Source organism: Lonchura striata, chromosome 9 (assembly GCF_046129695.1).
Source record: "Lonchura striata isolate bLonStr1 chromosome 9, bLonStr1.mat, whole genome shotgun sequence".
Lineage (NCBI taxonomy): Eukaryota > Metazoa > Chordata > Aves > Passeriformes > Estrildidae > Lonchura > Lonchura striata.
The window spans coordinates 3,258,903-3,279,101 of record NC_134611.1 but is presented as its reverse complement, the minus strand read 5'-3'; the positions used below and the strand labels follow the sequence as shown (position 1 = coordinate 3,279,101).

The 20,199-nt window shown below is 48.7% G+C and overlaps 1 protein-coding gene across 1 annotated transcript in view; it reads left to right on the top strand.

Moving 5' to 3' along the window:
* Positions 1-20,199, top strand: part of PAPPA2 (pappalysin 2) — an 88,446-nt gene that overhangs the window by 16,951 nt on the left and 51,296 nt on the right. The window contains exons 3-4 of the mRNA XM_077785293.1: positions 12,051-12,196; positions 19,017-19,310. Of these exons, the coding sequence (XP_077641419.1) occupies positions 12,051-12,196; positions 19,017-19,310 (440 nt within the window). The remainder of the gene's footprint in view (positions 1-12,050; positions 12,197-19,016; positions 19,311-20,199) is intronic.

Below are 20,199 nucleotides of genomic sequence, written 5' to 3'. Positions count from 1 at the left end.
AACTACAGCTCTTTTCATGTTTTCAAGGATGATGACTTAGAGAAGCTGTGGCTGCCCCATCCCTGGAAGTGTTTAAGGGCTGGCTGGGCAGGGTTTGGAGCAACCTGGTCTAATAGAAAGTTTCCCTGCCAATGGCAGAGGGATGGAATGAGATGGTCTTTCAGGTCATTTCCAACCTAAACCAACCCATGATACTTGAACATGGAAGTGGGAGATGCATTACTGGGATGGAAGCAGGTGGGGAGCTGCAGTGTTTGTCTCCTTTGCTTATTCATTCCACTGATGAGGACAAGAGGCAACAGTCTGTAGCTCTGAACTCTCTAATTGCTGCTTCACTGTGTTTTTAAGGGGAGGGTTAGAGGCATCAAGGAGATGTCTCTTTGAAATCTGGGAATTTTCAGGTCCTTGGGGTTTTTTTTCCGCTTTTTTCTAAGGGATATTGCCATGACCCTCATCCAGCCCTGCTGTACTGCACACCTGTCCTTGGAGGTCCTCTTTGTAGTGGCTGAACGCACAGTTTTGTTTCAATCAGGTAAAAATCTTGGGCCTCTGTGTTCCTGTAGCCTCATAAAAAAGGCAGCCAGGAAGGAGCTGCTCCAGTGATGGAAAAAATGCGGAATAACTGCAGCCTTGTGCTTGGTAGACCTTGGAGGGCTTTTTTGGGTGATAACCCCTAATACATGCCCTAGTTGGAGCAGGGGGGCTCCAGTCAGTGCTCACAGGCTCTCTGGAATAAATATCAGGGTTTAGTCTGTCCATTGCTTCTTAGAAAATAGTACATTCCTTTGCAGTTCACTCCTATTGATGTCTTTGATATGTGTCAACCCCAGACAAACCAAGGTTTCTTCCCGGGAATTTCCCTGAAGGATTGTCAGCTGGCAGTCTGTAGGTTGAGTTTAAACCCAAGAGTCTGAGGCACACATGTCTTCTCAGCTCCCAAGGAGCTGTCCTGTGAGCAATGGGTGCATCATCCGTGGGAGATGATCCGTGCACGCTCCGCTCCCACCGTGGAAGCATCTGGAAGCCCGGCTGTTCTGAGAGACAGGCCCTGCATCATTGCCTGGTCTAATGAAAGACATCCCTAGACCCTCATGGGGCTCAGATGGGCTGCGTGCTGTAGGATGATCTCAGCTGTGAGGAAATGGTGAGCCTCTCCGAGGAAGAGATGGCCATGATTCACTGGGATAGAAATAGAAAAGCCAAACACGCAAATGGAGACTCCCTATTGACCACGTTCCTGCAATTGAAATGGGTTTTTACTACCTATTCCAGTATTCATTTGAAAATCATATGCATTTACTCATACACACTACAATCAGATTGTTTTTAAGCCATTAAGGCCCATTGGGTCAATAACCAGCATTTTCAAAAATCTATTAAATTCCCATTTCCGTGGAAATAGAGCTTTTACAATTGATCATGGCTACTGACTCCCATTAAAATAAACCCTAAATGCTATCAACTCCCCCAAGATGTAGAGCACTAAAAGACAGTTTGCCAGGCCAAATTTATCCCAGGGGAAAGTTGATGGCCCATTATGCTTAAGCAACATGAGAATTGTCATATAAGTCAGGAAGTTTATGGGACTTGCATGGATTTGTCTTCCCTGAGGGGTGAAGAGGAAGGTTCATGGGTTGAATCTAGTGCTAACAGAAGCTCAAAGCCAGACTCCTGCAGGAGATTTTTGGGAACATTTAGCTTATTTTGAATTAAATTTCAAGTGTGTGTAGAGTTTGGTTGTTTGGCAGAAAGAAATTATGCTTTAGGGCTGAAGTGCTGTAAGAAATGCTAAATTTGTGGACCAGCTCTTGGTGGCACAGTGTTTCCTGTGTTGTCTAGGTCTGCACAGCAAAGGTGCTCCAGCCCTCTGATCACCTCTGTGGCCTCCTCTGGGCTCATCCTGACAGGTCTATGTTTTCCTGATGCTGGCAGCTCCAAATGCTGCAGCTCTGGGACCCCCAGCTCTGGACCACTGCTCTCACAAGAGCAGAGTAGAGGGGAAGAATCCCCTCCCTTGTGATCCTGCTGGCCACACTTTTTTCCATGCATGGGAGGCAAGACCTGTGCCAATCCTAAAACTGGAGTGGAGCGAGCTGGTGTGTCCGTGCTGAGCACTGGGGATGGAGGGTTACAGCTCTGGCAGGCCAGTCCCCAGAGGTGACCCAAAGGCCTGGGCCCCATCGATGTGCCCGCTGTCCCCTCTGGGAATGGGCAGTGCTTTCCAGGACATGCACCAAGGCTGGGGGAAGAGCAATACAGAGGGAAGAGGTCCCAGAAGGAAGAGGAAGAGAAGCATGGGGAGTTTGTGACCCAGCTGTCCTTTCAGATTAGGGCTTTGCTGCTTGCCCTCGCTGGCAGACAGCTCTCGGGACACGGGCTCGCTGCCGGCGTCAGCCCAAAGCTGCCGTGCCCCTTGGAGGAGAGGTCAGGTAGTCCCTGCCGAGCCAGAGGCCAGGCTTCCCTTGTTTGTCTCCCCTCATGCCTCCTTCAATCAGCTTCACTGCAGCCCTCTGCTCCCTCCCACAGCTCTGGATTTCTCTGCTGTGCGTGCCTGATCCAGCACTCCTCTTCTTCCTGCTGCTGTCTCCTCAAGACCTCTCTTGCTTGGGATGATGTTTGTGCTACGGGGTCATGTCTAGATACTTCCATGAAGCCAATCATGGAAAAGAGTGGCCTCCTCACTCTTCTCCTTCCCCTTGGAGGGGACCCCTTCCCCTCCAACAATGGGGTGATATTGGTATAGATGGTATTTGTGATGGGAGTGGAGGAGGCAATGTAGTGAATCAGTCCTTTCCTCCCTAAGAGAGTTTAATTTGAGGCAGGTGGAGAGGAGCATGTGGGGTCCTGTTCCTGGATGGAGTGGAGGCAGCTATCCCTAGAACAAGTGTTGTGGGACTTTTCTTACAATGGGTCAGGCAGCAGGACCACTGGGGGCTGTTGGTGGTTGGCCTTGGCGCTTTTTGCAGTGCAGGACTGACTCCTCCAGGAGCTGAGGAGAGAATGACTACAGGTCTATCAAATACCACAGCCATCAGCCTTTTTTGTGTTTTTTTTTTTTTTTTTTTTTTTTTGGGGGGGGGGTTTGTTTTGTTTTGGTTTTTTGTGGGGTTTTTTGTGGTTTTTTTAATGTTTGTTTTTTAACTGAAAAGCAACTTGAACAAAATGCTGGTGTCTGAGTCCCAGTGAGTACGTCTCAAAAACCTTATTTCCTCCAAAGGTATGCTAGGGCTAGGGTATCTCAGTACTATCTGGGAAGCCTACACAGGCACATGGAGATGTGCTGGGATTCCCAGCACAGTCATCCCCAGAGGCCCTTGGGCAGGCTGTGGTGCCCATTATGTGCATGGCAGTGAGCCAGCCCTGCCCTCAGGGTGCAAATATCACAGACCCAGTGTTTTTCTGTGACCCAAGCATTTGATGAACATGTGCATCCTGTTGGCACTGGTGTCCTGAGGGTGCCCACCATGGTTGAGAGCACTGCTGGGGGTTAACCTCTCCTGAGGCTTATTCTCATGTATTCAGCACAAGTGGGGGACCATCCTTGGTTCAGACCCTAAAACATGAGCACCAACATGCAACCATCCTTAAAGTTGATCTCTGCCCTCTTGCCCTGCATGGAAGCTGTCAACAGAGCTGTAACAAGATCCAGAGAGGAAAGCAGCATGTGGCAGAAAAGCCAACAGTCTCTGGGCAGGACAACAGGGAGGAATTAACACAGCTTTCCTCTAAAGTCAGGTGTCCTGTTGTGATGCCAGAGGCAGAGACAACTCCTTGATGCCTGACTGTGGCTTTGCTGTATGTTAAGGAGAACTTTGAATGTATGGAAGTCAACTGTGATGTCTGTGGAAGTACTGTCAAATGTCCCTTGGAGATGGCCCTTCTGATCTTGACTCAGAGGCATATTACAGTAGGGATCTTCTATTGACCTCCAAACCAAGATGATAAGGCCAGCAAAGCAATATTTGAGTAATTTAAGCTCTGAGTCATCAGAACTTTGGGTGACTTCAATTAGCCAGATATCTGTTGGAAGAATGATACAGCAGCTCACAGATCATCCATAAAGTTCCTGGAGTGTGTGGAGAACTGCTCGTCACGCAAGTGTTGGATGTGCCAGCCAGGAATGAGGCACTGCTGGACTTGCTGCTCACAAACCAATAATACCTGGCTTGTAATAGCTTGGCTAGTGGTAGTTTTGCCTGCAGTGATCACAATATTGTGGATTTTGGATTCTGCTGCAGTGCTGATGGTTACTGCTAAGACACAGGTTTTAGATTTTTGAAGAGTAAATTGCAGCTGGCTCAAAGCTCACTTGGGAGGGATTCACTTCCATGCAGGCTAGAGGAGTGAGTGCTGGGAGTTTTCAAGAGCATTCTCCTAGAACCACAGAAACAGTGTGGCTCTAAAGGTAAGAGAACCAGGTGGGAACGGGTCTTTAGAGAGAGGACAACCTGCTCATCGTGTCTCATTGTGTCCTTGTTCACCCTCTCAGACATCTCTGCATGTACCATATCAGCTGTTCTCCAGTCCTGTGGTCAGTCCTGGATCCAAGGTGGCTTTTCCCCTGCAAATGTGTTGCATCCACTAAGATTTATCTATGAATGTTTGTATTTCTGCACTCTTTCCTTTTGCTTTTTGCCCCCTGCTCTATATTCCTATATCCCACACTTTTGGAGTTGGGACTTGTCACCTCCCCAGCTGTCTGTCATCCACCCAGTCCCACTGACACTTCAGCCTTCATCCAACTGCTGCCACCTTTTTTAAATTTTTTTTTCTTTATATTGAGCTCTGCTCCATTACCATGTGGTTAAACTTGAAATAAAGGTGGGGATCATAATGTAATTTTGTCCAGGGATCTATCTCAATTACACTGAGCTTCAGCTCCTCAGCAGATCTGCTTCTTCCTTCTTTTGCCCTTATTTCTAAAAGGATCTTTAACTCTTTGTTTTCACTGGAGTCAGCTTGATTTCCAGGAATTCCATTTCCCTGACAGCTATGATGCAGCAGTGTCTTGCTGGTCAGTCCTGGTTTTTAATTCTTCATTCAAGACCTGTGTTCATCCCTCCATTTAAGTTGATCTGAATCCACTCATTACAAGTTAAGGCCAAATTTTCTTCCTCTCATCTCCTCTTTCATAATTTCTGTGCTGCTTACCAAAACCAGGTCTAAAATAGCATTGCCTTTGGCTGATTCAGTGATGATTTAGTGAACAACTTTTTTAGCCAGCACTTCCAGGAATATCTGGGCCATGCCATTGTTAGCAGCACTTATTTTTCAGCCTATCTCAGGGCAAAATGCCCTGCAGGCTTTCTGGTCTAACACTAATGCTTATGTATTTCTTTCCCAACTCTGACCTCAAGAAGTTGTGAACTACCCTCTGACGTAACAGAGCTGTGTGCTAGCAATCTGCAGCCTTCCAGCTCCCTTCCCCCTGTAAATTTATGTGGAAGGGTCACAGCCTTGAACTACAACGTGTCTTTTTGATCCCATCTGCAGCTTTTGCCAGTGCAGTTCTCTGACCCTTCAGCATCTGCTACTGCTTCTGTCCCATGCTCACACATGGAGATCGAGAGTTATCTCTGAACCCAACAGGAATTGCTCGTACATAAGGGAACCTCCTGATCCTGAAGGATCCTGTTTTGCCCTCTCACCCTCTTTGGCATCTTGATACTCAGCCACTCATGCAAAACTTAAACTGTCTTGCCAGTGATGGCTGCTCTTCTACTCGTGCTGTCAGTGCCTCAGAGGTGCATTTCTCCAGGCATGTCCAAGAACTGTGTGATGTCCTGATCCCTTGTGGACTCAAATGCTCTTTGGCTGGAGTCCAGCACCCTGTGAAGTTGATGAAAGGCTCCTGAGCACTACAGAGGGTATTATTCCAGCAGTGTTGTGCTTCCCGTGATCCCAGGAGAATGTCTGGCTCTTTCTCAGCCTTCCCTTCCCATCTTGCATGTGTTTTGTATCTGGCTGTGTTACCAAAGCCTGTCCAGATGAGAGTCATTTGGATGTTACTGCCTTGTCAAGTTGTCATGATGCTGGCAGAGAATGTTTGTGGCGTACCAGCAGAGTGCTGGACTGGAGTCAGAGCTCCCAGACATGGTCATGGGGATGCAAATAGGCTTAGTAAGTACAGAAGGACTTAAAAACACAGCATCCCCCCAGCTGCATTAGTGCCAGGGGGGCACTAATTACCTTTTGGGGCAGGTAAACCCAGAGTGTGAGGCAGCTGCAGTTGTAAGAATGACCATCAGCCTCGTCGGGAAGCAGAGCCAGTAACTCATCTGGAGTCATCCTCTGTGCCAAGGTAGCACCGAGTTTATGCTGGGGTGCTGGGCTTTGTCTGCCTGTGGCAGGGAGGAAGGGAGGCAAGGCTGAGGTGTGATGAGAACAGGGATGAGGTTTCCCAAATTCTAGCAAGGAAGATTCATTTATGCAGGTGTGGAGGCCCACCTACGCAGAGCCCCTGCTGAAGATTCACCATGAAGAGGAGTCCTTTGGTGGGCCAAAATGGAAGATACCCACTTTGACTCACATCTGGAGGAGCATCTCCCTTCAGGGATGAATTCAGAGGGTCTGCTGTCCCAAACTATTCACACCATTTGGATCAGCACCTGTCTTTATGGCCTGAGCCGTGACTCGGAGACAAGGCTGCTGTGTTTGTCATTAACCCTTTGCAGCCTTGGAGAAATGTGTTACACACACGATAAAAATGTTATTGGCAGGCTGGTGCTCATTTCTGGGAAGTCTGAGGGATTCCTCATTTGTCAAGCAGAGGTTTGGGGGAACAGGGAGCCTCTCTCCTTGCAGGAAGTAGGAAGAGGAATTTCCTTGCAGTGGTTGAAAGACATGAAAGCGGAGCCAGGAATCCCCTGTGACTTCTTTAGGCTGTATGGTTAGCTGCAGCTGGCTGGGTCTCAAGTATTTTCCAGCTGTCCATGGAGGGCACTTGGACAGCTTCCACCCAACCCCACTCCCACATCCCCTCTGAAAGGTCTACAGGGAAAAGACTCCTATTTTTGAATTGCAGTGGAATTCCTGTGGCATTACATGCTGCACCCTTTGTGGTACCCAGAGAATTTGATTTATGGTACTGCAGGGGGTATGTGCTGGCCTTGCTTTTCATTTGGAGATGCCATCTTTTGTGTCTTGCAGATCATGGCCACTGTGGCCCCAAGGCTTCCTGTTATGGTGTAGTTGTCACTAAAAGGTGCCACTCTTGCCCCTCTTCTACCACGTCAGGCTTGTTTTACAGCTTGGCTGTGTTTTCTGCTGCCCCATGGATTAGCAGATCCTCTCCTCTCTTCCACCTGCCCACCAGCAATGGTTCTGTTGTTGTTCCCAGAAATGTGTGCTGGAAAAGCTGCAACAGCTCTGTCTCTCCTGGATATATCAAGTCTTCTCCTTTGACCAAGCCAGCTCAGAGCCTGACTTACAACCCTGGTTAGGAAGGTGTTATCTCCCCCATGGTCAGGACGAAAGTTTCCAAGGAAAAGCATGAGAAAAGAATGTGAATTCCCCAGGGAGATCTGGGATCACGGTTGGAGTTAGATTTTTCAACTGCTCAGAAAGGAAGCTTTGGTTCTTTAGACTTTCATAAGGTAAGGTCAAGTGCAATAAGAGTTTACCATGCAAACCTACTGTCATTTGATGACTTTCCCCCTTGATATGATGGGGTGACACAGGGAAAATGGATCAGGACTCCAAGAAGACAATTTGTCAGGAAGCAATGGACACAATTGGGAATGTGAGAAATTTGGATTAGACATTGGGAATTATTTTTAACTTGAGGATGCTTGAACACTAGAATAAGTTGCCCAGAAAATTTGGGAAACCTCTGTCCTTGTGGCTGTTCAGGTCCCAGATGACCTTGAAAAATGTGATTTAATTACACCAGGTTTTGAACAAGGAGGTCAGAATGGCCTATGGAGATCCTCTCCATCTGCAGTAGAGCCTCTGATTCTACTGTTCTGTGGTGACAGCCACTAAAGCTGCTCCATTTTCTTTTCCTTTTTTCAGCAGCAAGAAGCACCATAGGGTTATGTCCCATACAAGTGAAACAGGATGCAGTGTGGTGCCTTAGTGTCACATCAAACAGTGTCATTCAGCAGAACTTTGAGCCAATATCACCTGTTGTAAGGAAATCCATGATTTCTGGGCTCATACCTTCAAATACCATCATTTTGAATGGTGTTCATTCCCATACTCATGTCTAATAATGTCATTCTGTAGCCCTCCCATCCCTAATCTCTCCCTGCTCTTGCACATACTCTTCTTGCAAGCTCCACTCTTCCAGGGCTGCAAGTGCTCCCCAGCTTCAGGTGGTATCACCACACAGCTGGTTGCTCTTGGATGCCCTCGGGAAAACATTGACTTTGAATCTGGCAAACCTGATGTCCCATCCCTATCTCTTCTGTCCTCTACCCTATTCTTTGGGGTTGGTTTGTATTTTGCTTCTCAGCTGACAGCTGTACCTTCACATATCCTTCTGTGCTTCCACATCGGGTTGCAGTGCCCATCCTGCTGTAATCACCATCTATTTTGGAATACTCCAATCTTGTAGGTGTTGGAAAACTATTTGGGAAGCAGAGGAGAGTGCTGTTGTTTAGGCTGTTTGTGGAGACCAAGGACTGCTCTGCCTTCACCTCAGTGACAATCACAGAAGCACTGAAGGAGAGGGAGAGCCTAACCTTGGCAGGAAGCAAAAGGCTCAGATGCCAGTTGGATGCTCCTTGTCTAACCTAAGGATGCCAGCAGGAAATGTAGTTTGAGGGGAATTGGAGTTGCCCATTCTAGAATTGTTCTGCTCACATCTTCGGGGATGTTAGCGAGATATTTCTTCTTTCTATGCCATAGTGGGTAAAATTAGGGTCCTTCCTTCTCCTTGCCTCTCCAACCCATCTGAGAAGCTCTCCATATTGGAACTGCTCTCTCTAACCCTTACACACCCCTGAACCATCCAGATCTCTCAATAGAGGAAATTACAGTTATTTATAATTAAGTCTTGACAAAAAATGTTGCTAGTGTCAAGGGAATGGCAGGCGACAGCCAGAAAAACATCATGTCTCCAGAAGAGGGACTGCAGGAATATCCCTCTGAATAGGGCTGACGTCGGCTCCTGGAATTTGGACAGCCTGGAAGGCTTTGGGGCTATTTTTCCGAGATATCATAGGTCAGGAATTGATGCTATTTTTAAGACTGTGTCCCCCGAGCAGCTTTGATGAGGGAAGGAGACTTTCTCTCCCCCCTCCCCCTCCTTATGCTCTATTTCTATGAAATTTTTGCTTCTATTCCTTCCGAGTCATGCCTCAAGTATGTCCTTCAGGTTTGTTTATCCTTCTCACTATCTATTCCTCCCGGCCTGCTCCCGTCTTGGTTGGGTTGAAGGGGTGGCGTCAGCGTGGCGCGTGTCTGGGATGCTCAGGCGAGACATCACAGAGAAGGGATCAAGTTCTCCTAATTTGTCCTTTCCGGTTGGGAGAGTTTTCTCTCCACAAGCTGATGTGGCTGGGGAAAGTGTTCTGGGAATGCTGCTTTGTGGTGGGAGATCTCAGGGCCTGGTGAAGACAAGCTGGTCATCTCATCTCGCCATGTAGTCCAGCCAAGATTTGTCTGAAGTAACTGAATCTTCAGAGCTCCTGGGAAGATGGGTGAGATGCCTCCAGCCTGGGATGGTCTTTTGGGGCTGACTGGTAGGAGAGAGGCAGTCAGAAGACCCTGATTTTCTGACACCTCCCAAGTCAGCAGTGGCTTTTGAAAGCTTCTCCTATTTCAGGTCTAGGCAAATAGCCCTTGGGTCTACCCAGCTCTGTTCCACGTGCCGGCCTGCTTTAGTTTATTTCCAGAATCCTTTTTTTTTCTTTTTTTTTTCTCCTTCTCTTCAATTTGCTGTAGAGACCTCTCTCTTTCTAGACAAGCCTGTTGGTGTAACAGCTTGACTAGGGATCTTGCCACTTCAAACAAGATGAGAACGTGCCTTTCCCCCTTAACCCATCCTCATCTCCATCCTTCTGTCCATCACCCCATAGTGAGGAATGCACTGCTGGGCATCACTGCTAATGGACACCACCAGAGGCAGCTTGTTCAAACAGACCTGGTGTTCCTTCATGGTGAGCCCAGTGTAAAGAAATGATTGTGCTCCCTTCATCATCTGTCCATGCAGCTCAAAGATGCCAGCTGCTCCTGGAAGCATGGGAATAAGTGAAATGCTTTCTGCCACCTTAATGTTGCTGTTGGCTACATGCTGCAGGTTTAGTCATTCTTATAACATATTTCCACAATGGTGTGTTTCCATCATCATTCCACAGTGATGTATTTAAAGGCTTTCCATGAGTTGTTTTTTTTTTGTTTTTTTTTTTTATTGCTCAGAATCTCTTAAATGAATGGCTTCACAAACTGTGTGTCAGGACCTTCAAGTTTTGAAGACTTAGAGACAAGTCAAAGCAATGTGAAGACAATGTCTGCTACCTGTCCTAACCCTGTCTCAGCCCATGAGGTTAATGGCACAGATGGTGGAAATGGTAGTACTTAATTTATAGAATCATAGAATATCTGAAGATGTAAGGGACCCACAAGGATGCTTGAAGTTCATTTAAAAGGGTACCTGTCATTTGCAGCACAGTCCAAGACTTTATAATTCCATTGCTGTTATTATTGCTGATATTAGTTTAGACCTTGATTGTTTTGCACAGCGGAGGATGTGAACTCCCTAAAGAGCAATGCTGGGACTGTTGTTGTTCTGGTGAATGTGAAACAGTCTTTTGACCTGTGCAAAAACGCTCACATAGAGGGAAGAGTGAAACCTAAATTTCCTGACTGCTGGACTCTTTTTTTTGTTTCCAAGAGCTGAGATATGCCATGTGGTGAGGATCACTTCACAGACACTCAGACATGGGTGTTACTGCTCTGCTGCAATGCCCGGGGCCTACCCACCTCTCTTAGCTCATTACCTTTCTGTGGCCTTTAGAAATGCATGTCTTGGATATTCCAGTGTTTTTTTCGCTCCCGCAACTCTTTATTCCCAGCTCTGAAGATGGAAGGAGACACAGCCAGCAGTGCTGTCAGGAGACTTTCCCCACTAAACTTGCCCTTTGATGAATCTGGCTCCAGAGATTACCCTCCCCTCATTAAGCTTATTTTGGGAGATCTTGTTTTTTCCCCTGCTGGCTCCTGTAGACATCTCAAACATTGTCTGAAAGATCCAGATCATGAGTGGCAGGGCAGAGTCTTCTCCCAGGTCTGTTTTGAGCAGAGCTGGAAGAAATTTTTTTTTTTTTGAGTGTTTTCCAAGATACCTTTTGCTCATGCTCTTCCTTGTGCCATTCCCTGGAGTGTGTCTTGATGTGCCTGTGCACTGCTGGTTCACCCTTGTATTTACCACATACTACCATCTCTGGCATACTGGTTTTCCTGGGGAAAAGGTTGGAGTGGAAGTCCAGATAGACTAGAGAAGCTGGAGAAGAGACTCCTCAGCCCCAGCTGACAAACACTCTCTGCACCCAACAGTAAGGTTTGATGTTCCATTCCTGTCCTGCCCCATATCAGGGACAACCCCTGAAAAACCCTTGTTAGAAGCAGTTAGAGTTCTTGATTCATTCTTCTCTCCTTTAATCTCAAATTCCCCTTTTCTGATGCCAAATCCCCTCTCTTTTCCCTAGCAGGACCAACTTCTACATTTCCTTCCTTCTCTCATATTTTCTCCTCCTGTTTTGTTCCCTCTTATCCCATTTTGCAGGACTTCTTCTTGTTCCCCATGGTTGGAAAACCTTTTCTGGGAGTAGAACTCACCAACAAATCTACTGTAATCAGCAAAATTTCTTCAGGCTAGCATGAGAGCCTTCCACCCCACCCAAACCCCTCACTGGCTGAACTTGCACCTTACAGAGCAGAGTTTGCAGTGTCACAGGACGTCCTGTTGAAATGCTGATTTTTTCCGTGCTTTAAGATGCTCTTGGTTTCAGAGTTGAGGATGTAGGATGTCTGTGGATGGCTCCTGCTTTTCCTCCTCACTCTGTTTGGAATGTGTGCTGACTGTTCCCTCTCTTTTGTCCCTGCAGGGCGTACATGAGTGTGAAGGAGCTGAAGGAGGCTCTGCAGCTGAACAGCACCCATTTCCTCAATGTTTACTTTGCCAGTTCAGTGAGGGAAGAGTTGGCTGGTGCTGCCACTTGGCCGTGGGACAAAGAGGCCCTTAGTCACCTGGGTAAGTAATTTATCCTGTTCCCGGGGTCTCAGAATTATTGGTTTTCCTCTCTCTTCCTCAACTTGGCAAAAAAAGCAGCATTGTGGATGTCTGATAAGAAGGTCGTGATAACAGGGTTTGGGTGTTCCAACAGCTGCTGCTGCAAGGAAAAGAGCTGCCAGTTCCCTGAATCCATGCAGGTCAGGTGGTGAGGTTACACACTGACAAGGGCTTCAACATTGTTATGAGAAACTTTTAATGGTGAAGGCAGTGGGACTACAGATTTACCATAAGTGCAGACTCTGGAGAGAGTTCTGGACTCACATTTGGTTGCTCCTGGACCTTCCAGGTCTATCTTTCAGGATCCTGGAGATGTGAACTCCACTCTGCAGCACGTAATAGCAAACAGATACAAACCAGGAGTGTCAATGTTTTCAGAGCTGAGATGTCAGATTTCAGCAACTCCAGCCAGCAGCCAGAATTGGCCACTTCCGAATCCAGCTGCAAGTGTGAGGATAACTATCAAATTTTACCATGTTTTTATAACTTGGCCTACTACCTGCTGGAGGCAAGGTTCTTCTTGGCCTCAGAGGATTCAGGGCAGACCCTTAAGGTCATCCATCAGTCCTCGTAGGCTGCAAAACAGCCAAAATGCCTACTGGTTCCCTAGAATGTGGTTGTTCTGCGCATTTTCTGCTATTTCTGTTGTTTCCCTTTTTCCTGCCTCTCTTACCACCTCTTCAGTTGTTAGAGTTTTCTGGCAAAGCCCTTTACACTTTGCAGTCAAAATGTCTAAAGTGTTTCTCAATAAGTAACTGGAAATAATTACTCCTGACACCTGCACAGCAGACCTAGACCTTCTGCTTTTACAAGTGCGTGATGTTCAACCCTTAAAAGTTTCACACTGCTGTTAAAGACCTGTTTCAAAGTTCCTTTGTGCCAGTTTCCCTCCCTCAATGAGTTTCAGGGCTGTTTTTTCAATAGAATATTGCTACAGCTGCTTGTTGAGGAAGGCAAATCTCCATGAAATTTATTCTTTCAGCTTCCAGAAATCACTTCCAAGGCTCAGCTTGACAATCATCTGACTGCAGCAAGTGCTTCAGCCACACACATTCCCCTCAGACCTCTCCCCATGGCATGCAAGCCGTTGTACAGAGGGGTAATTGGGGTGACTGGTCTCATCAAAAGCTTGCATTATTTAGCTCCAGTCTCCGAGCCTGTGTCCAGCCAGGGACATGAGAAATGGCACCATCTGGAAATGTTGGATCAGGGCTTTAGCATGGAGGTTCAGGCGAAAAGGGGTGTTGTCTTGACTCTGGTGCCAGAGCTGTGAAGTATGAAGCTGGATCCAAACTTCTTTGAGTCTCTGGCACGAACTGAAGACTTTGGTTCGAGACTGTCCTTGGTTTTAGATTTAATGAGCTTGGGAGGCTGGGTGGTGGACTCTGTTCTCCATAAACAGCAAGCTTCACCACATCATCACTTGCTTTGTACCATGCACAATGTATATTATTGTCCCACACAGAAGAAACTTAGGACTGAGGTGGCCATGAATATGTGGCTTTTGACAAAAGCTCTCACAAGAGACTAATGGAGAATCTGAGTAGATGTGAAAGTAAAGCCGTGAGTAAAGAGAAAGGAAAACCTTGGGAGGAGTTCATGGCAGTTTGAGAAAAATTTCTGAGCTTAAGGACCTAGCTATGACCAGAGGTGAAGACAGGTCTATACAAAAGAGAGGGGTCTGTCTCCAAAAAGACAGACTCCTTTCCTTATGCTAAATCTTGCTAATCTGCTGTCTATCCTGACATTAAAATATTAGGGTCAGCACACAAGGCCTGCACCCCTCATGCCATGGTCTGCTCCTTTGGAGCAGAAATGCTGATTTTTTTGCCATGCTGATTTTTCCCTACACCCATAGAGACCCTCCATGCTTCAGCTCTCTGCATGAATCAGATTGGTTCTCTGAGAAGCCAAACTGCCTCTTGTCTGCAGAGAGTCTTGGTCAGTTTGCTCTGTTGCTCTGAACTGGACTTTCTTAGATGTTTTCAGGAGAAACATCATGAGACTTTCTCTTCTCCAGCTGCCTTCCTTTCTGCTATTTTAATACTTTGCCACAGCCCAAAGATCACTAGATTTATTGTTCTCCATCAGTTCTTCTCTAGAACAGAAGAACTGTTTAATCTGCCACTTGGATTTTGATCTTCTTATAAATAATTTTTTCATGATCTTTGAGTGTGTTTTTCAAGAGGGTCCTGCTCACCTTCCTGTTGGTGTCATCACCTTCTGGAAGTCTTCAGTGAACTTTGTTTTTCATCCCCTTCTCTTCACAATGCTTCTTTGGGACTACCAGAAATTACCTTTGACCATTCACGTGCTGGTTACCTACAGTTCTATCGCTCTCCTCCAGACTTATTTCCTGAGGAAATTTAATTTTCAGGCAGCCTTTCTGAAGGCTTGGGGATAGTTTACCAATAATACAGCCAACAGCAACTACTTTCAATGAAGCATAAAAGACAATTACTGGCTTGGAGAGGCTGAAGTGGTCTATGAAATTTCTATAGACCGTGTTTCAGCTACTGTGGAGCTCCCAGAGAAAGACAGCTTGCTGCCAGCAAGCAGCAGAGGTAGGTCTCAGGTCTGTTTGCACCACTCCCTGTGACTACACTGTCTGTCTCAGTCTTTCCACCGTAATCGCAGCGAGTTCCTCGCAAATTCAGATTTCTTGGAGTCTGGAATGAGTTTTCTGAGAGCTTAGAAGTAAATCTTTTTAACTACAAAGCAGAAAGGGTTGAAGAACTTCCTTTCAGGAAAAAAAAAAAAAAAAATCCTTAACTTTCTGTGGTGGAAAGCCTTGTTCAAAAAACCCAGTAATGTAATAATGCAGATGCTTTGAACTTCGTGTGTAGCTGCATGTGAACTGCATAAACGTGGTCGAAAGGCAAGGGAATGGTGAACATTTGATGTTATAAATACTTTCTGTAGTTATATAAGCTGAGGCCAGCTCATATATCTGGCAGAGGTCAGTGGCTCCTGAAGGAGGGCCAGCCCTTCCATCCGAGGTACCTTAGGCAATGGCCATCTTCCTGTCTGACTAACTGTCATGCGTTTGTTCCATTCATTGCTCTGACTCAGTGTTTGGGGAACACTGGCCCTGCAATGCAGGTTCAGCTTTGTGGTTTACTGTTTAAAAGTCCTGTGGTTACTTGGGAATGTCCTCTGGGATAGCCCTGACCTAGGAACAGGTTGGCTTCTTTGGGACTGGCATGGGCAGGAGTCCTTCAGCATTGCCATGGATCCTGGCTCATAGCAGAGAATGTCCTGGGAGCAGGAGATTCCAGGGCTGTGAGAGCAAAGGAGAAGCACAGTCTACACCAGCACAAGTCTGGTGGGCTCAGATCAAGCTCTTGTTGCTTGATCAGAGTGGAGAGTTGGCCCTGGGGACATTACCAGGTCTGCAGCTGGTAGGTCTGGCCTGGAGAGACAAGGTGTTGAGGCCAGACCTGAAACTTTCCAGCTGCCTGGACTTGGTTGTTTGAGCAAGTCCAAAGCAGTCTCTGGTTCACCTGCCTCGGAGTGCTGGACCCCCTTGATACCACAGGGATATGGAAGTTTTGAGCTTTGTTGTGTAAATGCTGACCCTATAGACCTCCCTGAGTTGGTTCTCAGGCACTGAAAGCCCAGTTTAGCCCCTTGCCCAGGGCAGGAGGAAGCAAAGGTGAGAAGGGAATGCCCGAATTGCAGTGGAGAGAGGGGGGAGGGTGGTCCTGTTGGGATGTTATGAACACTTCCACATCTTGCCTTCACAGCCAGGATCCTGCAGAGGGGAAATAGAACTTCCTGGTCCAAAGCTGGGAGCACTCCCAACTCATCAGGGAGCAGTGGGGACAGGGAATGAAGGGATAGGGATGTTCTGGAAGGCAGAGTTCTCAGGCTGTTTCTAATTCTGCCATTTAATTAGTTGTTAAAATAAGTACTAAAAATATGATGGTCCTTGTGGAGTGTGAGGGAGGAATGGAATAGGGGGGGCCAGCAGAGAGCAGGGGAGGGGACAGGGTACCACGGCCTTGGCATCCCTGTCTTGTGACAGTTTTCTGCCTCCCTGTACTGGAATTCCATTTATTCCACCACATGGGAAGAGCATTGGATTTCTGCAGGGAGGAGGGCTGGGCTGCTTGGTGTCAGGATGCCCTGTGCCCCTGGTGCTCAGCCCCTTTCCCTGTGGTTATTGCTGCAGGATGCATGCCGGGCTCTCACATCTCGTTTACTTGTTTATGAACACTATTTTCTTTCTGTATGCACATTCCTCCTTTCAGACCTTTGGGCAGGCAGCCCCCCTGCCTGGCTCAGGCTTGGGTTTGGCTGTAGAGATGCCTTTTCTTTCTGTTCTCTCTTCTCTCATGCCCTGTTTTGATTGAAATGAGAAGCAGCTTTGCTTTTATGTGCCCACTGGGTTTCCCATCAATGGGATGCCCTTTGCTATCTATAGCATTTACTAGGGTGGTAATTGAGAGGGTGATGGCTTCCAGAAACCTAATAGTTGACAGGACAGATCATGATGGTCCCAAAAGGGTTTTTCAGCCTCTGTGCCTTCTTCTTGTGACCCGTCTCCAGGCAACTAAAGGGTCAAGAGCTGATTGATGGGATGCAAAGTCCTTTGCTCTCTTGTCTCACAACTAGGAAGAAAGGGAATGCAGCTACTTTGTGACCCATCCTTTGCCTCAAGCCCTGGGCAGAAGATCCACACTGTGGGAAGGAAGAGCAATAAACATGAATTTTGAGCTAAGAAATGGTGCCACTTGACAGGTCAGTGGTGCCTCTCAGCCCTTCCAGGGGCCACACACGCAGGATGTTCCACAGAAGATGCCACCCTCATTTCTTCCCCCCTTGTTGGAAGGGCTTGGGAGAATTGCTCAGGGAGTCTCTGAAGATCCCTTCCCAGCCCCCAGCTCAGTGTTCACCCAGCATGGCTCCCCCATGGGAGTCACAGACCTGCTGGTGCCTTGCCAGGGACACTGTGATCTGAAGAAAACCCTCTCTTGGAAGGAATGCCCTGTACTCGAGGACACGAGGTAGTCGGCAGCACACGGAGCTGATCCAGGAGCAGATTTCAAGCAGTCTGTGTGGCTGGAGACAGGATCACACTGTGGCCACCTGCCAGCTCTAACTTTGCTGGCAGGGCAGTGATCATCAGCAGAGATGCAGTAGCAGAGGCTCTGCCGTGAGGTAGCTGGCACAGTAAATCCTCCAGGGCCCTGCAAAGGAGGGAGCAAGCTGTGCTGGAGCCAACTATTCACCACACTGCCATCCAAGCTGTCTGGGTTAAAAGTAGTTGTGTAAAAACAGCCTCCTGAGACATGGAGGGGTTGCCTGGAGTCAGCCTGGGCGCATGCTGGGGTTCTGCTTTTAGCACCCCTGTCTTGTTGATACTTCCCAGCCCCTGCTCCTCCGCTGTAAGGCAGCGTGGAAAAGTGGATGGAGAGTGAAAATGAGAAGAGAAAAAGGGGGGAAATGGCCAGTGAAAAACCTCAAAAAAATGAAGAGATTCCAAAGCAATTTTAACGTGGATAAAATAAAGGAGGTGAATAAAAGGAGGCCAGTGAAGCAAATATTTTTGTTCTCAAGCACCTTCTGTGGACAGTTTCCTAGCAGATGTGGTACAGAGCCATCAGCACAGGGTGTGCATCCCAGCTCAGGGGCTGGAGATGCTGGCAGTGAGCAAAAGGAAGGCTCTGCTCCACCTGGCTTTTGTCAGTATCCTTGATCCTTGTTCTTCCCATCACAGATGGGCTCACAGGAAAGGAAACACCACTTGCCCTTACAGACACAGTTCAGTTTAGGGCAGGATGATCATGGGTCCTGTCCAGCTCTGTGCTGTTGCTCTCAGTATGAGGTGGCAACTCTGGGGCAGTTTCTGGGGGGCTTACCTGTGCCTTGCTCCAACATCTTTGACAGCTGAACCTGCCCAAACTGTCTCAGAGACAAACTGCCCCTCTTGTGTCTCCTTGAGTCAGGGGCTGGGGTACTCCAGTGAAGAGGAATAGGTTTGTGATGGTTTGTGAGGATCTTGTGGGGTTCATTTGCCCCTTGTTCCTGTGAAGGGGAGGAAGAGGTCTTCAGAAGCTATGTCTTGGGAAATCCCACTCTAAAATACACTGAATTTGGGTCAAGTTTGTGGTAGAAGCTTAGTGGATTTCAACCATACCTCATGAGACTTTCAGCTTACCCCACAGCATCTGGTTTGGAGGTTGAAGCAATAGGCCATGGGTGATTTCTGAGCAGGGGCTGGAGGTAGTGCACTTGAATCTCCACATGGATTTGTGCTGAAGCTGGCTTCTAGTTGGCACAACTGAGTGTGTCGGGACATTGCTCAGCACCTCGTTGTCCTCACCTGCCATGGGAGCTGGCCTGCCTTAGACACCTGTCTAGGGAAGGACTTCTGTCCTCTGGTTCAAAATATGAACCCTGTAAAGTCACAGCATGGCTCGATTTGGTGCTCTGCTCCAAACCTCCTTTGGAGCTGTGTGATCCAAAGCAGACTCTGAATTACTGCTGTGCAAAAAGATGCAGAGGGCAACAGTAGCTGCAATGATTGAAGATGTTGAGGGGGGAATAAAGTGGTAGGAGGGGAAGAAAAACCACCCACCCTGTTCCAATCCAAGAGGGCAAAGGAGCCTCTTGGTATCCTATCAGGGGCTGAATATTTCCACCTTTGGGTCTTCATCTGGCCCCTCATCTGTGGCCTGGAAGCACAATGAGAGGAATTTCACCTCTCACAGGTGAGAAATGACAGATATCCACTGTCCCTTTCCTGGAATGATGCTCTCTGTACTTGCCATTCCAGGTGGAGTTGTCCTCAACCCTGCTTACTACGGCATGCATGGCCACACCAACACCATGATCCACGAAGTGGGGCATGTCCTGGGGCTCTACCACGTCTTTAAGGGAGTGAGTGAGAGGGAATCTTGTGACGATCCCTGCAGGGAGACCACTCCATCCATGGAGACAGGAGACCTCTGTGCTGACACTGCCCCTGCCCCAAAGAGTAAACTCTGTCGGGATCCAGACCCTACCAATGACACCTGCGGCCAGACACATTTCACAGGGACGCCCTTCAACAACTACATGAGTTACACAGGTAACAAGCAATCCTTTTTGGGAGTCATGAGGGGTCACCTTCCTTAAAACCTGGGATTCCTTCCCTTCTACCTCCATCAGCAGTGCCTTACCTCACTCCCTAACCATCAGGGTGTTTGGGATGTGTCAGGCAGTGCTTGCAGCAGCTGCTTCACCACTTTCTTCCCTCAAGGCTATTTCTATCCATCCCTCTCTTCCCACCACACTGGGCATGCACCAAAGCTGCTGTTGTCTGTGTGCTTTTGTTCTTCGCTCCCGAAGCTATTTTCGTTATTATTTATTATCATTACCGTTAACGATTAACCTCCTGACCCCTTCTGGCTGGGCTCCCCAGGGCGTGCCGCGGTGGCCGGGGTTTGTCGTGCCGTTTCGGGCGGAGCCGCGGAGCGGTGCCGCGCCCAGGTGCGGTGCGGGGCGGTGCCGCGCCCAGGTGCGGCGCGGGGCGGTGCCGCGCCCAGGTGCGGCGCGGTGCGGTGCCGCGCCCAGGTGCGGCGCGGGGCGGTGCCGCGCCCAGGTGCGGCGCGGGGCGGTGCCGCGCCCAGGTGCGGGGCGGTGCCGCGCCCAGGTGCGGTGCGGGGCGGTGCCGCGCCCAGGTGCGGCGCGGGGCGGTGCCGCGCCCAGGTGCGGCGCGGGGCGGTGCCGCGCCCAGGTGCGGCGCGGGGCGGTGCCGCGTCCAGGTGCGGTGCGGGGCGGTGCCACGCCCAGGTGCGGCGCGGGGCGGTGCCGCGCCCAGGTGCGGCGAGGGGCGGTGCCGCGCCCAGGTGCGGCGCGGGGCGGTGCCGCGCCCAGGTGCGGTGCGGGGCGGTGCCGCGCCCAGGTGCGGGGCGGTGCCGCGCCCAGGTGCGGTGCGGGGCGGTGCCGCGCCCAGGTGCGGGGCGGTGCCGCGCCCA